At 51.3% G+C, this 14,569-nt stretch overlaps 1 protein-coding gene across 7 annotated transcripts in view; it reads right to left on the bottom strand.

Moving 5' to 3' along the window:
• Window positions 1-466: 466 nt before the first annotated feature.
• Sugp2 (SURP and G-patch domain containing 2) overlaps window positions 467-14,569 on the bottom strand; it is a 29,664-nt gene continuing 15,561 nt past the window's right edge. For 4 of the 7 annotated variants that reach the window (XM_008824500.3, XM_029559390.1, XM_029559392.1 and 1 more), the window contains exons 5-11: window positions 11,115-11,599; window positions 9,525-9,636; window positions 6,263-6,765; window positions 4,813-4,874; window positions 3,995-4,131; window positions 3,267-3,387; window positions 467-785 (exon numbers count right to left, since the gene is read on the bottom strand). In XM_008824500.3, coding sequence (XP_008822722.1) covers window positions 3,267-3,387; window positions 3,995-4,131; window positions 4,813-4,874; window positions 6,263-6,765; window positions 9,525-9,636; window positions 11,115-11,599 — 1,420 coding nt within the window. In that variant the 3' untranslated portion in view covers window positions 467-785. The other 3 variants (XR_003848012.1, XR_003848013.1, XM_029559393.1) reach the window with 3 other exon arrangements.

Below are 14,569 nucleotides of genomic sequence, written 5' to 3'. Positions count from 1 at the left end.
GGATGCAGATACTATTGTTTGGCCTGGGGATACCCATCACTGGGTCCTGGGTATCCTGTTAGGCCTAGGTCTGCACTGTGACCTTTCACTCTCTCCTCACAAGGTCAACTTTATTTTCTGAGGCAGTTTGACTCTGTGATCCAGGATATCCTGGAACTCATAACAATTCTGTTTCAGCCTCCCCAGAGCTGATTAAAGACACGAGTCACTACTGACTTATTTTCTGTTTTTCTTTTTCTTTTTAAATATTTTATTTTTATTTTATGTGTTTGAGTGTATTGCTTACATGTGTCTAAGTGTACCTGCAGAGGTCAGAGGAGGGCATTGGATATCCTGGAACTGGAATTACAGACAGTTGTGAGCTGCCATGTGGGTGCCGGGACTCAAACCCAGGTCCTCTGCAAGAGCAACTGGTGGCCTTAACTGCTGAGCCGGCAGTCCTTATTTTCTGTTTTTCAAGGTGACACAGGCCAGCCTGACCTTAAACTCCCCACGCGTGCCTCAGGGGCAAGCATGCCAATCTCATGGCTAAGCACGCAGGACTAGGCAGTGGGCTGCTCTGTGTTTATTGCAAGTGCTCAATACTGACAACATCCACAACTTCTTAGATCCTTACACATAAACAACTTCAAGTTGGCGGCATCACAATTGTCTTCCAGGTTTTACCAGGGACCAGAACCACCAACGTTCAGGACAGACGTCCAGCAACAGAAGCGCGGAACCAGGGCATATCCTGCTGAGGCAGGCTGGTACTTTCAGATTCTGTGGCCCTTGCAGAAGGGACCCTGTAACCAGAATGACAGGAGAGACACTGTGATGGGACAATGGCATGTAAGTGTGCATGCATGTCCTCCAAGGCCCCTGCCCGCAGAGCAGCTTGGCTGGAGACCAAGGCCAGCCTTGGGAGGAAGAGGGTGCGGAGGCCATGGCAGCACATGCAGACTGGTAGAGGGCGTCTGTTGCCTGTCCCATCTATAGGAGAGTGCCTAGACAAGTGTCATGAACTCTAGGCTTGGCAAGCCAGCCCCCTATGGTCTCCCCAACAGTCTCAACCCCGGGAGTGACAGGAAACTCAAAGCAGGGCCATATAACTACAATTCTTCAAAGACCCAATAGGCTAGCACAAAGAGCAGCACCTTGGGGAGAAGCTGGAGGCAGGGGTAAAGCATGTTGAAGCTTTACCTTGCTTGGGGTCAAGAGCTCCTCTCAAGAGCCCATCGTGGACCAGGGCCCCATCCCAACCGATAGCTAACATGAAGCTGCTGGAAAGTCAGGAAAGAAAAAACCAAAAGACAAAAGCTACAGACTGGGGTCTTTGAACCTCTCATCTCTCATCTTAGAGGCTGGCACATCTGCCAATCAGAGACCCAGAGTGTGGGACCTCCATAGCCATTAAGACCTGCAGGTTGCCAAGGCAACATAAGAGGAAGAGCCAGCTGGGCCTGGATCTGCATTGGCTGTGAAAAATAGGGGCAGCGGGGGTGAGAGCAGAGTAGAGCCAGGCACGGCCTGGGAAGGCTGAGCTTTAAGACAACAGGATCCTCATGGCCCACAGGCCGAACTTCCAGCTATGCCCTGGCTGATCAATGACCAGAGTTCCCAGCCCTAATGCCAGCAGACACCAAGCTTTCTGGATGTGCCCAGGCATTTCAAACACCAACCACTGCTGGGCACAGCAAGGGTTTCACAACCAACCTCCTTGAGACAACTATCTCCATCTGATAACTCTTCCCTACCTTCCAGAGGCATTACAAAACGACACTAGATGGCACACCATGCTGGGATGTCACAGCACCCCTGCAGGGAGGTCTATGTACACTTTCTGTGGAGGTCAGAGACATGTACACCTGGGAGTTTCCTCACTCTAACTTCTTTATGTCAAGACAGCTAGAAGTACAGTGAAGTACACAAGCCCCAGTTCTATTAAATGGGGTGGGGGGGGTGCCGCTAAGACTTTGAGAAATCTCTCAAGATGTTTTTGTTTTTCTTTTGCGACAGTGTTTCCATGTAGTTCCAGCTGGCCTGAACTCCTTGTGTAGACCAGGCTGGCCTCGATCACAGATCTACCTGTCTCTGCCTCCAGAGTGCTGGGGTTAAAGGCGTGAACCACTATACCTGGCTCAAGATATTATTTTAAAGGACCAGGTTGGCATCAAACTTGAAAAGACCTCCTGCCTCTGCCTGAGGAGCTCTGGCTCACAGGTGTGCATACTATACAGGCCTCTTAGGATGTTCAGAAATGATGAGATGCTATTGATACACACAGAACAGCAGGAATCCACCTGGCTCCATCAGAGCCTCAGGCCAGAGGCTAGGCAGCTCCAGGTAAGCTCCAGAGACAAGAGGGCAGGGTGCTGCAAAGGACCAGCAGGAGAGCCAGGTCTCGGGTACTAAGGCTGAGGTGTCACCTTTTTACGAAAAGGAACAAGACAAAGGGAAGAGTCAGAAGAGGGACAGGGGAGAATGCCTGAGAACAGCCACTGTAGTTTGGAGAGAAGCAAGGCCCAATGGAAGCTGACCCTGCGATATGATGAGAAGTGGGCTGAGTACACACCGAGGTTGGGCTGCAGGCGTCCAAGGCAGGGTGGGAAGGGAAAGGGCTGCTTCCAGGCTTATCTCTGTCCACAGTGGCTCTGATCTAGTCAGGAAGAGAATGGCTGTTGAGAACTGAGCATGAAGCACTGTGGGTGAGAGGGTCAAGAACCAAGAACGATGGCTCAACGGCCAAGGGCACTTGCTGCCAAGCCTGGTGACCTGAGTCCAATCCTGGAACCCACATGGTGGGAGGAGAGAACTAACTCCTGCAAATTGTCCTCTAACCTCCACGCATGTTCCATGGCACACACATGTTCAGACACACACGATACAGATACATAAGCATAATTTAAAAAACCAAGAGAAGAAGGAGGCCCACAGGTCCAAGGCCTTCACAGGATGGCACTGGAGAGTCCTCAGGAAGGAAAAGGTGGGCGCAGCAAGGCCATTGACCAGCAAGTCTGTCTTGGCTTCATGACACCACCTCTTTGAGAGGAACCTTAAGCAAGAGTGGGGCCAAAGGTGGCCCGTACCCGATAGCATGCTTGGCGCCCCCCAGAGGCCACTGCAAGGCACCCGGAGTAGAACATGATGTCTGAGGCCAGTAGGCCTTTGTGGAAGGGGCTGCCTCCTCTGCATACCTGGACAGAAAGAGAGGTTGCAAGCCATGCAAGGCCCTTCGGCCTCCCTTGGAGTTTCCTTCTGATAGTGTCAGGGGTCCCAGCACGCACCTATTTGCTGGCCCGCTTGTGTCTGTACATCTGCATCATGCGCTGGCGGAAGACATCGAACGTGTCTTCTTTCTGCTCTGGCCCGTCGGCCCCCAGGCCCTCTCCTTCTGAGAGAGTTCCCCTATGAAGCAGAGTGCCTAGTCAGAGCTGAGAGCCAGGAGTGGACATGGGACACAGGGACATAGACATTGAGGGGGAATCAAGTCATAGGGCTGGAGTGTGGCTTGATAGCAGAGTGTTTGCCAAGCATGGTGAGGCTCAGGGTTCCCTCCCCAGCATGGAAAAAATAAAAACAAAGAAGAAAAGACACAAGGCACAGTGGGAAAGAAAAGAGGACTACGCTCTTGGAAGCACTAGCTTTTCTGTGCTTCTTTTTGAGACAGGATCTCTCTATGTAGCCCAGGCTGTCCTGGAAGTCACGATCCCCTGCTTCCCAAGACCTGGGATCAAAAGAGAGTGCTACCATGCCTGGCAGGAGCCTTCTAAGGGGTCTATAGCCCAGGCCATGCTTCATGCAGGGGATGTGCTCAGTGCTAAGGAAGATACCCTCTTGATATGAATAGGGGCTCAGAAGCTGTTTCCCACCCTGGTGGACTGCAATGGCTTTCTAGGAACGCCCGCCAGGAAGAAATTAGGCTCAGTTTCCAGGGAAGAAAAAAAAAAAAACCACCCAGCCACCCACTCTGGTCCAGCTGCAACACAAGGGGGTCGCCCTGGCCCTTTCGTACACACTGACAGGTTCTCGGATGCCCTTCCCAAGGGAGCCCAGGCCTCGGCCCTCCTTCCAGCCCATCTTCTGCAGCATTTGGAAGCCCAGGTTCTTGTCAGTCAGCTTCTGCTGGGCAAACTCCAGGTCCTTGGGTTTCTGAGGAGAGAGCAAGCTGAGTTGGTAGGTCACAGAGAAGAGCCTGGGCCAGTCTGTTCCTCTTTGACCCTCTGAGTGTCATCCTGACCCCTGACGCCTGGGATATTGAGTCCCATCCACCTCCAGCTTCCCTGCAACATCCCTGGGGGAGGGACTTCTTGAAGTCAGCTATCTACCCAGGTTACCTGGATCTGGGGTGTGCTCACTGCTGCCCTGTGCTGAGACTGTGACGGAAACCGTGTGAGGGAGGGGCTGGCAAGGTCTAGGCCAAAGGCTCAGCAGGAAGGACTGAGCAGAGTCCTATTAACAGTCCTGTGACAGTTGGACTTATCACTACCCTGTATACTTTGCAGTTTATTTTTATTGTGGGGAGGTGGGGACAGGGATTGAGTCTCTCTCCATTGCCCAGGCCCACCTCAAACCTGAGATCCTCCTGCCCCAGACTCCTGAAGGCAGGGATGACAGGCATGCCCATCCTGGCTGTTGACTTGGGGATAGGGCTTATTATGCTGCCTAGGCCGGCCAGGGGTTCCTATGCAAACGGGATTCTCCCCGTCAGCCTCCCGAGCACCTGGGCATAGAAGCGTATTGCATACCCAGTTCTGCCAAGTACTCATGACAAGCAGTAGGTCACCCATTCGGACTTTCACCTCCAGGGAGGGGTTACATGCTCACACTCACCTTCTTTTTGGCTATGGGGCAACCCCGAGGCCTATCATAGGCAATTCGAACTGGTTCATGGACTGGAAAAATAAAGAGAGAACCATCCACACTATGCATTTGCACCAATGTCCTTGGAGACAGAGATGCTGCATGCCGCAGAAGTGCTGCACATACCACCGCTGGCTCCTCTCTCCTCCCTAGCTCTTCAAGATGTTGTCACTGGTGAGCTGAGCTGTGAATGGCTGTGACAGTACAAGTCTGTAGAGGCTGACCGTGTCAAGCAAGCAACTCTGACCATTACTAAGGGCTCTACTCAACCTAAGACCCCCATCCATCACAGAAACCTGCCGCTTTGGGCTGCATCCCCTGACCACAGGAATGCACTCCTTCAGCAAGCGAACCACAACAGTACTGTGCTCTCCTAGCTCAGTTGTGAGGACTCTACTGGGAGGACACCAAGTCCTCTAACTGTCCAGTCAGGAGTCATCAAGTTCAACAGAGTATAAGTTGTTGCCATGGGTGTCACTGAAGGGGAGCAGCAGGGCTGTCTGTCTTACCTGAGCTAAGAAAGAAATGCGCTTTCCTCCCGTGAGCTGAATGGGTAAGTACCTTGCACATAAGGATGCAGGATACAAGGGTGACAGAGGGACCGCTGGTTACAGGCCTAAAGGCCCACATGCATACACAGGACTGTGCCAAGTGGACACCTCTGCCTATAAGGTGACAGTGTCACACAGTCCACAGGTCCTGAGGGCTGCTGGTAACCACCCCCGGCCTATGTCCTCCCACCTTCAGGACAGGAAACAGGTACCCTAACTGGGGCCTCTGAGGACTCGGAATGCAGGTATACCGCAGGCTCAAGGGTGGGAGGTGGTGGGATGGGCCTCTGCCAGAGCCCAGTGGTGACAGCAACTCTCCTCCCGGATACACAGATACTGAGAAGACACTGCAGAGTGCAGTACACAATGGCCAGAAATACTTTACAGTGGAAACACAATCCCAGTGCCGAGGGCAGCTCATGGCAATAGACATGCTCAGCATCAGCCAGTCTGCACTGCCACGACCACACATCACCAGACAGTCCAAGTAGCTGCTCATGGTGGTTCCCGCCTGAAATCTCCTCATGGGGGAGGCTGGGGTACGAAGACCACTCTGAGTACAAGGCCAGAGTATACACTACCTTAAAGGAAACCAAAACAGAAAAACCAAATGCCACCCACAGCCCAAGTCCTAAAAACAGAAAACTCCACACTTGAGTCGCCTGTTCTTGGTGGGGGGGTGCCACACACATACAGGATCCTTGGGCCCAGAGGTTACCAGCAAGGTAAGGCAGGACATGTCATCAAGTGGGGTGACAGGGACCTACAGTCAGGTCAGTCTGGCAGAAAATGGTGTATTCAAAATGGCACAGCACTGTGCCTACCACCTTCACGGGCCCCCACAGGACTATAAGTGGGTAAGCACCCACCTTTTGGCTCCTGGATGAGACACACTCTCTTAGGGGCAGGAATCATGCCAACTTTCAGTGATTTGCTGCTGATCCTCTTCCGGGGAAAGCAACTGCCTGAGGTGGCCTGTGATAGGTAAGGGGCTCCAGTAGGGTCCTCCTCAGGCCCCTCTCCAGGGGTGCTATCAGCAGGAGAACTGCCCTCAGAGCCTGGACACTTAGTGGCTCCTGCTTCTGGCCTGGGGATATGGGCCTCCTCTCCACCCTCCTCGTCCTCATCCTCTTCCTCCTCTTCCTCCTCAGGTAGCACATCTGGGTCCTCCAGCACAGCCTCCTGCAGCGGGTGCCCCTCCTCTGGTTCTTCTCCCTGCACATGGGCTGCAGGGCTCTCTGCAGAGTCCCCTAGCTCGCTGCCACCAGCAGGAAGACTAGGGGATGAGGGTTCAAAAGAAATGGAGGGGCACAGCTCAAATACTTTCTTGCGGTAGAACTTGAAAGCTGAGCTGCTCTGGTCATGCAGGAACCTGAGAAGAGATGAAACTCACTGGTGACCCAGAGGACAGTGAGATGCTCCTCACCTGGCCTACGATGGAAGTAGCAGCTGGACCCAAACTCCCTATGGCCCAGCTCATGAGATAGAATCTTTGAGAACTGGAATTCCAAATGACCAGAACTAAAAGTACCTAACAATTTTCCCTGGATGGGGACAAGATAGGATACTTGCACATTATGCAGGAGGCCCCAAATTTCATTGTATTCCTAGTGCGCGTGCACACACACACACACACACACACACACACGGGCCAGCAAGATGGCTCAGCAGGTTGTTTTTTTTTTTTTTTTTTTTTTTAAAGCACTTGCTATGCAAGCCTTAGAACTGAGCTCAGTCCCTGGAACCCATGGTGGAAGGAGAAAACAGACTCTAAAAAGTGCACACATGGGCTGGAGAGATGGCTCAGCGGTTAAGAGCACTGACTGTGCTCTTGTAGAGGACCTGGGTTCGATTCCCAGCACCCACATGGGGGCTACAAACCGTCCTTAACTCTGTTCCAGGGGAATCCAACACCCTCTTCTGACCTCTGCAGCACTGCATGACACGGGTGCACTCACATACATGCAGGCAATACACTCATACACATTTAAAAAAAAAAAGTGCACACATACACATTGCAAACACAATAAATTTTTTAAAATTAAAGGATGAAAGGTCTGAATAGTTGCTGATTAAGCAACCAGGAAGCTCACACAGAGAGAACCAAGAAACCAGGAGACGTGGCAAGGACTGGGAGCTGTGGCACTCCTCAGCCAGCTGTGAACCAGACTTCCCTCAATTCAGTATTTGTCCCCCAAGATGACACCAAGCATCCACACTAGACACTCCCTTCCTTTGGTGGGGTTGGGGATGGAACCTAGGGTTGGATATCCCAGTCTCTCCCAGGCCTTGTGTGAACGCTCACATATGCAAGTTTGCAACTGTCCCAAACCATCAACCAGCAGGTGATGGACACAACAGGGGTGCAGTCACTGGTGAAATAGGGTTCTGCAATACAAAGTACTCAGCACATGCAATGCACTACTGAATGTGAACAGCCCTTGATGGGAGAAGCCAGACAGAGGAGCACACACTTCATGGTTCCAAAAAGTCTAGCAAGCTGGGCTGGGGAGATGGCTCAGTGAGTAAAGTACTTGCTACACAAGCATCAGGACCCAAGTTCAGATCCCCAAACCCATGGAAAAGCCACACTGGGTGGCCTAGGCCCATGACCTCAATTCTGGGGGCTAGAGACAGGATCCTTGGGGCTCACTGGCCAGCCAACTTAAACAAATCAGTAAACTCCAGGTTTTGTGAGAGACCTTGTCTCAAAAAATAAGTGGAAGGGCTGGAAATATGGCTCAGTGTTCAAGAACATGTACTGCTCTTGTAGAGGACCTGTGTTTGGTTCCTAACACCTACACCTAGCAACTCCTAACCACCTGTAACTCCAGTTGCAGATCTAATGTCCTCTTCTGGCCTCTGTAGGCATCTGTATGGTGCATATAATTTCACACAGGTACACACACACAAAGTTCTATGACGTATACAGTAGTAGACAGTGACAACTGATGAGCAGCTGCCCCAGGGAAGTGAGAGCTGGCAGGCAGAAGGGATGGGAAAGCCCATTACCAGAAGCCCATCAACCTGGATTAGGTAGTGGGGAGGCAGAGCTAACTGGCTGTCAGACAGTAGAGGAGGAGGCCTGTCTGATGTGCCCAGCACCCTCCCATGGGGGGCTAAGATGGAGCAAGAGGGGAGGAGGAGAAAGCCCAGTGGTGCCACATATGTCTGCTCTGCTTCCGGGCCACCCTGATGCCTGCCCTGCCCTGACTTTCTGCCTTGTCACAAACTGGAGGAAATGAAGCCAGGCTGACCATAGACTTGACCTCTGGGGAGAACAGAGTACCTAAGCAACACTGCCCTGAACAGGCTGTCAGAGCCCTGGGAAAACCCAAGGACCTAGGATGGTGCAAGGTTTCCATTCAAACTAATTTTCACTGAAACAAAAAAGGGCTCAAGTAAAGGCCTGATAGGAAGCATCTGCTAGTCCTGGCTAAGGAGATACCCACGTGACAGCAGGCCCTCAAGGTCTGTGTAGGCAGAAGCAGGCTATATGTCTCCTAGGAGCAGGAGGTGGCCCAAGTGGGATTGTCAAGGGCCAGGAATAAGAGGAGTGTAGAACACAGTGCATGCAGGAGGTCCAGCCAGCTAGAGAAGCATGCTGGCCTCACTAACCTGGAAGTCCCTTAAGACTTGTAAAGCTTTTCCCTCCTTCCTTCCATCTTTCCAGTTTTCAACTGTACTTTGTTGTGGTGCTGGGGAGCCCAGGCTTCCTGAATTCAATCAGTCAAACCAGGCACAGCTCTCTAGTAAGCTGGAAGGAGCCACAGTAGGGCTAGGCCTGGTCCTGGGAGCATGTGGGCACAGTGGAGATCAAGAGGCCTCCCACGGCATCCAGAGGAAGCCCAGGGGCATTCCCATCACAGAGCTCTCTCAGCAGCTGCAGTAAGTGGGCTGGTTTCTGGATTTTTTTTTTCTGACAACTTCTGAGGCACATACACAAACCCTCCTGGAGCACCTGGCCCTATGTCTGTCATCTCCAGGCAGCTGACCTCCTGTGAGAGAGTAGGAAGGACGACACTTTTCCTGATGACCTAGGTGAGCTGACCCAGCAGATGCCCTCCAGCTCCCACCAGGCTGGGCAGAGGCACTGTGCCTGTGGGGTGCAAAGGGGCCCAAGGGACATACCAGAGATCGGGGTTGTCGGTGCTGTTCTCTATGCTGAACTTCTCAATCTCAGGGCCCACCTGAGCCACAAACCTGGCCAGCTTCTCCGCAGTCTCCATGGTCTTTGCATCCACTATAAAACAGAAAGCAGTGGTCCTCAGACTGACTCATGCTGCTGCTCACTGCCCCCTCCCATCCATCCCTGTACTATGTCATCTGTGGAGTCCACACTCCAATCCTGAGGCTCTGAGCAGCACTATACACATCTGGGCTGCCTGCTGGGGGAGGGGGACAGGGGTGTGATAGTTACCCTCATCACCTCAGCCAACAGACTGACAAGCTACAGCTGCTCAGACACTTGCAGGCAACACCCTGTTGCTGGCAGGCTCAGAATACTCATGCAGAGCAGGGAAACAAGAGCGGCCAAGGTGGTACTTGGATGCCATAGAGTCTGCCAGAGTTCCCACTGCTAGCTAGGTGGGAGTGCCAGGCAGAGGGGAGGTGACACTGGTGGTAATCAAACAGGTCACATAATCAGCCTGGAAACTGTGGAGGGGCAGAGCAACACACTTGGCGTTCCAGGGAACACCACGGAGGGCTGGCACAAGTAGTCAGTATTTGACCCTGCATCTGCAGGTTCAATCAGGTCAGGTCGAAATACTTGGAAAGCACTCAGAATGCAGCTTGATGGTGATTTGTCCAGCAGGCCTGAGGCTCCAGCACCACCAAACCCAAGCCAACAAAGATACTTAGAAAACAATTATGTATGTACTAAACTACACATTTAAAAATCCCCGGTCCCTAAATAATATACTATTAATTATTTATACAGCTTCCTTTAGCTTTTTTGGAGGGAGGCTAGATTTGAACTCTTTCTACTGCCTCCACCTCCTGAGGGTTGGGATGACAGATGTGTACCCTATGACAGCTGGCACATACCAAAATCCCAGCATGGGAGAATGAGGCAGGAGAGGTACTCTAAGTCCCAGGTCAAACCTAGCTCTATAGTGAGTTACAGGTCAGCCAGGGTACAGACTGAGACCTTGTCACAAAACAAAATAATCTTGTGCTAGGTGTGGTGGTGCATGCCTTTAATCCCAGCACTAAGGGAGGAGGTGGGAGGAAGGCAAATTTCTGTGAGTTCAAGGCCAGCCTGGTCTACATAAAGAGTTTAGGCTGCCTGGGGCTACAGATAGACCCTGTCTCAAATAAACCAAAACAAAGAAACAAACAAAATCTCCCCCAAACAAAATGCTAACTGTGTCCTTCTGCACAACAGACTCATACCTCAGTGGACTTTGGCAAAAGTAGACAAGGGCAATGGTGGTGAGATGGAACCACAGGCATAGGCCTTGCCTGGCTGCCCCAGGAAGGCCCTGGGTAGTACCTCCACCAGTGCCTCCACCAGCTGCACCTCAGGAGAGGGAAGCAGGGCCTCAGCAGGATCATCAAGAACAGTGCTGCCCATGCATCCATCCTGTCCAGGTTCCTGTTAGTACTGCCTGCCACTTGGCACAGGTTGCTGACCACCTGTTTCACTCTCCCAGTTCTGAAGGGACCCAGATAATCGTGGGGACAGGGGTGAGAGGGAGGATGAGGGTGAACACCCACCGTCAGCAGTGGGGCAGGGAGAGGTCCACGGGGCTTCAGAGTTGTCCCCTGGTGCTGGCTGGGGAGATGGGCCAGAAGCTCCAGGGCTGGGGGCCTGAGGATGGAGTCTGGCAGGCTCTGGTGGACAGTCCTGGGCAGCATCACTTGCATCCCTCGGTGGTGGCTTCACATGCAAGGAGCCCACAGCCTGGCGGCCATGTGGTCTCCGCCTGGTGCCAGAGGACAGAGGGGTGGGTGGCACAGTGGCTGCTCTCTTGGCTTTCAGGCCTCGTGGCCCTTGGGGACGAAGCAGCCGCCGGCGCTGCCATGGGAGCAGTCTCCGCTTAAGGCTCCTCACAGCCTGTGCATAGAGCATAGCCCGCACTGCGCACTGTGCTGGCGTTGGCCTCCGCTCCACCACTGGCCAGCTGTGGTTCAGCCGCTGTGACTCCGCCAACTTGAGCTTGTAATACTTATATTCTAGACTGCTCTCATCAGACAGAAACCTGCGAGAGACAGCAGGCAGAACATCTGTGAGAATGGCACTATGCGCCCATCATGCTGCCCTTCTTAAGTGGGGCTCCTGTTACCCTCTGCTGTTCAGGAGCTCCTTCTGGCTTCACTGGGAAGCTCACCCAGTGGGTCCCCAGTAAGGAGCTTTGATAGAGCTGGGTCTGGTGGCTCATCCTGTAATCCTAGCACTTAGGAGGCTGAAGCAGAAGTAGTGTTTGAAGCCAGCCTGAATTACATATTGAGTTCCAGGATAGCCTGGGCAACCATGTGAGACTCTATCTCAAAGAAATAAAATAAATTAAAAAGCAAAGTATAAAAGAAAAAACTACAGGCATTTTGAGCGAGAGTGGGACTCTATTCTTGATTTTCACCATCAGCAACCAGAGGGAGCTCAGGGCTCACAAGGCTTCAGATACTACCCAGCTTCCCTGTAGCCATGAAAGCTACAGGCTGACACTGGCCACTACTTCCAGGACCCTGCCCTTCATATGACCAGGCTGTTCAAGTGCATCCTGAGCTTCCTCTGTGCCATTGTGAAAGGTGTGGCAGGATCCAAGGGAAGCCTAAGAGGCTGACAGGTGCACCTGGTGCCTTCAGTGTGACAGGCTGAGGCAGTCACCTACAGAAAGGCTCCCCTGGGACCAGGGTGTCAAATCTCTGCTAGCTGTGATAGAGCTGAGAGAATGGGAGCCTGTGTTCTCTAGTCTGACCCTGGCAGACTTGCCAGCTGCTAAAAGAACCTGTTATAGTCTGCCCTCTACACCCAGAGGGTTTGGAACCTGTGAGAGAAACAGCACAGATGGAACACAGAAAGAGAAGGGCACCTGCTGAGATATGTGCAGCCTTTGCAACTGGCCGCCACAGCACCACAGCTATTGTATAGGACTGTCCAAGCCAAACAGCCACCACCCTCAGGAGTTCAGCAAGTGATTACCATAGCTAGGCTTGTCAACTGTTCATGTCCCTCATAGGAGGAGGGGTGAGGTGAGTCATAGCACCTTCACCTGAGCATTCAGCCATTCCTCCTCATCCACTGTAGGCAATTCTGCCCTAACCTACATGTGCTTGGGGAAGGGCTTGGGAAAGGTCCTCTTGCAAAGACCCAGGTTCAGTTCCCAGTATCCATAAGGCAGATAACAACCCTCTGTAACTCCAGTTCCAGGGGATCCAATATCCTCTCCAGCCTCTGCATGCACTACACGACACTTACACGCAGGCAATATACTCATACACATAAAATAAAAATAAATTTGTTATGCTGTACCCTGGCATTGGGGAAGGCAAACATTATTGTATTCTTAAACCAAATTATTTCTCGAGGTAAAGTGGATATATATATATCCACTTTACTTTGAGAAATAACATATATATATATATATATATATATATATATATATATATATATATTATATATTATATATATGATTTTATATTTTTATATTTTTAAGTATATGAGTGTTTTGCCTGCATGTAAGTGTAACCTGTGTCATGCAATGCCCACAGAGGTCAAAAGAGGGCATTAGATCTCCTGTAACTGGAGTTATGTGCAGTTGTTAGCCTCCATGTGGTTGCTGGGAACCAAACCCAGGTCCTCTCCCAGAGCAGTCAGTGCTCTTAAGTGCTGAGGCATTGCTCAGCCCCAAATAAACTTTAAATAAACCCTTTCTTCTCCAAGGTGGTTTTGGTCAGTGTTTTAATCACAGCAACAGAAAGCAAAGTAGGACATCAAACAAGAGGGAGGGAGCAACTTTCCTATGAGTTCCATCGACTTTTTGGTAATTCATATACAAGAATCACTTTAAGAATTCAACCACACACACAACAGAGCTAAATCTGCCAGCTTCTTTTTTTTAAGATTTATTTTTATTATTTTAAATTATGCATGTCTGTGTGTGGGTACATGCGCATTAGTGCTGGTACCTGAGGATACCAGATCCCCTAGAACTGGAGTTACAGGTGGTAGTAAGCCACCTGACGTCAATGGAGATTTAACTTGGGTCCTTTGAATGCTGAGCCATCTCTTCAGGCCCCCTACCAGCTTCTGAACTTGTCCTCTGACTCCTTTTCTTCCTTTAGTTAATTCTATCTGAGGTGTTTCAAGGTTGATAGAATCACCAGGATGAGAACAAGCTTCTGAAATGTCTTTCCCCAGGACTCACTTTATTTACTGAAGTTCTCACTTCCAAGGTCACAGACTTCATTCCCAACATTCTTACTAGGTTCCTGGTCATGAGAATCAGTTCCTATTTCATGGTTACAATGTGTTCTCCACCCAAAAGCACTCAGTGTATACACAGTTCTAGATGAACTCTTTCTCATTAGAGCTCTGACTTCTCTGATGACAGCTGTTTATTGAGATGAGTGTCTCTTCTTCATGCTGGTTCTTCTCAAATACTAGCCCAAATACACTTAGTGCCTGTCTCTGACCTTGCACCAGGCCCCATCCTCCACCACATACTACACACACCCCTCATTCCAGCTGTACTTCTGTCTGGAACCACTAGTGACAGTGATCATCAGCCTGCTGGGCATGTGCTCCAGTCCTCTCAGGACCCTACAACCTGCAGTGAAGTAACCCCTTGGCCGTCTACACCTGGGCATCTGCTTACCAAGAAGCTGTAGCCTCTGCTTCCCTTTGCCAATCTGAGGGCACCTGGTCTCCTGTTCTCCCCTTCTGGATGCAAGACATCTCTGTTTGTAAAGCAAAGATGGCTGCAGACCCATTCCACAGACAGCCATGGAGGAGTCAGCAGTGTACTTAGATACCACCAAGTATACAGGGAACAAGCGAGGCTGGGGAGGATGTCTTCAGACCAAGAGTTTGGGTACAGCCTGAGCCAGAAACAAGACCTTCATCTCTGAAAAGAAAATTAGAAGCTGGGTGGGGTGGTGCCTTTAATCCCAGCTCTTGGGAAGCAGAGGCAGGCAGATCTCTGTGAGTTCAAGGCCAGCCTGGTCTACAT

This window comes from Nannospalax galili, unplaced genomic scaffold (genome assembly GCF_000622305.1).
Source record: "Nannospalax galili isolate Female #2095 unplaced genomic scaffold, S.galili_v1.0 scaffold529, whole genome shotgun sequence".
NCBI classification, from domain to species: Eukaryota; Metazoa; Chordata; class Mammalia; order Rodentia; family Spalacidae; genus Nannospalax; species Nannospalax galili.
This window is presented reverse-complemented; position numbering and strand designations above follow the sequence as displayed.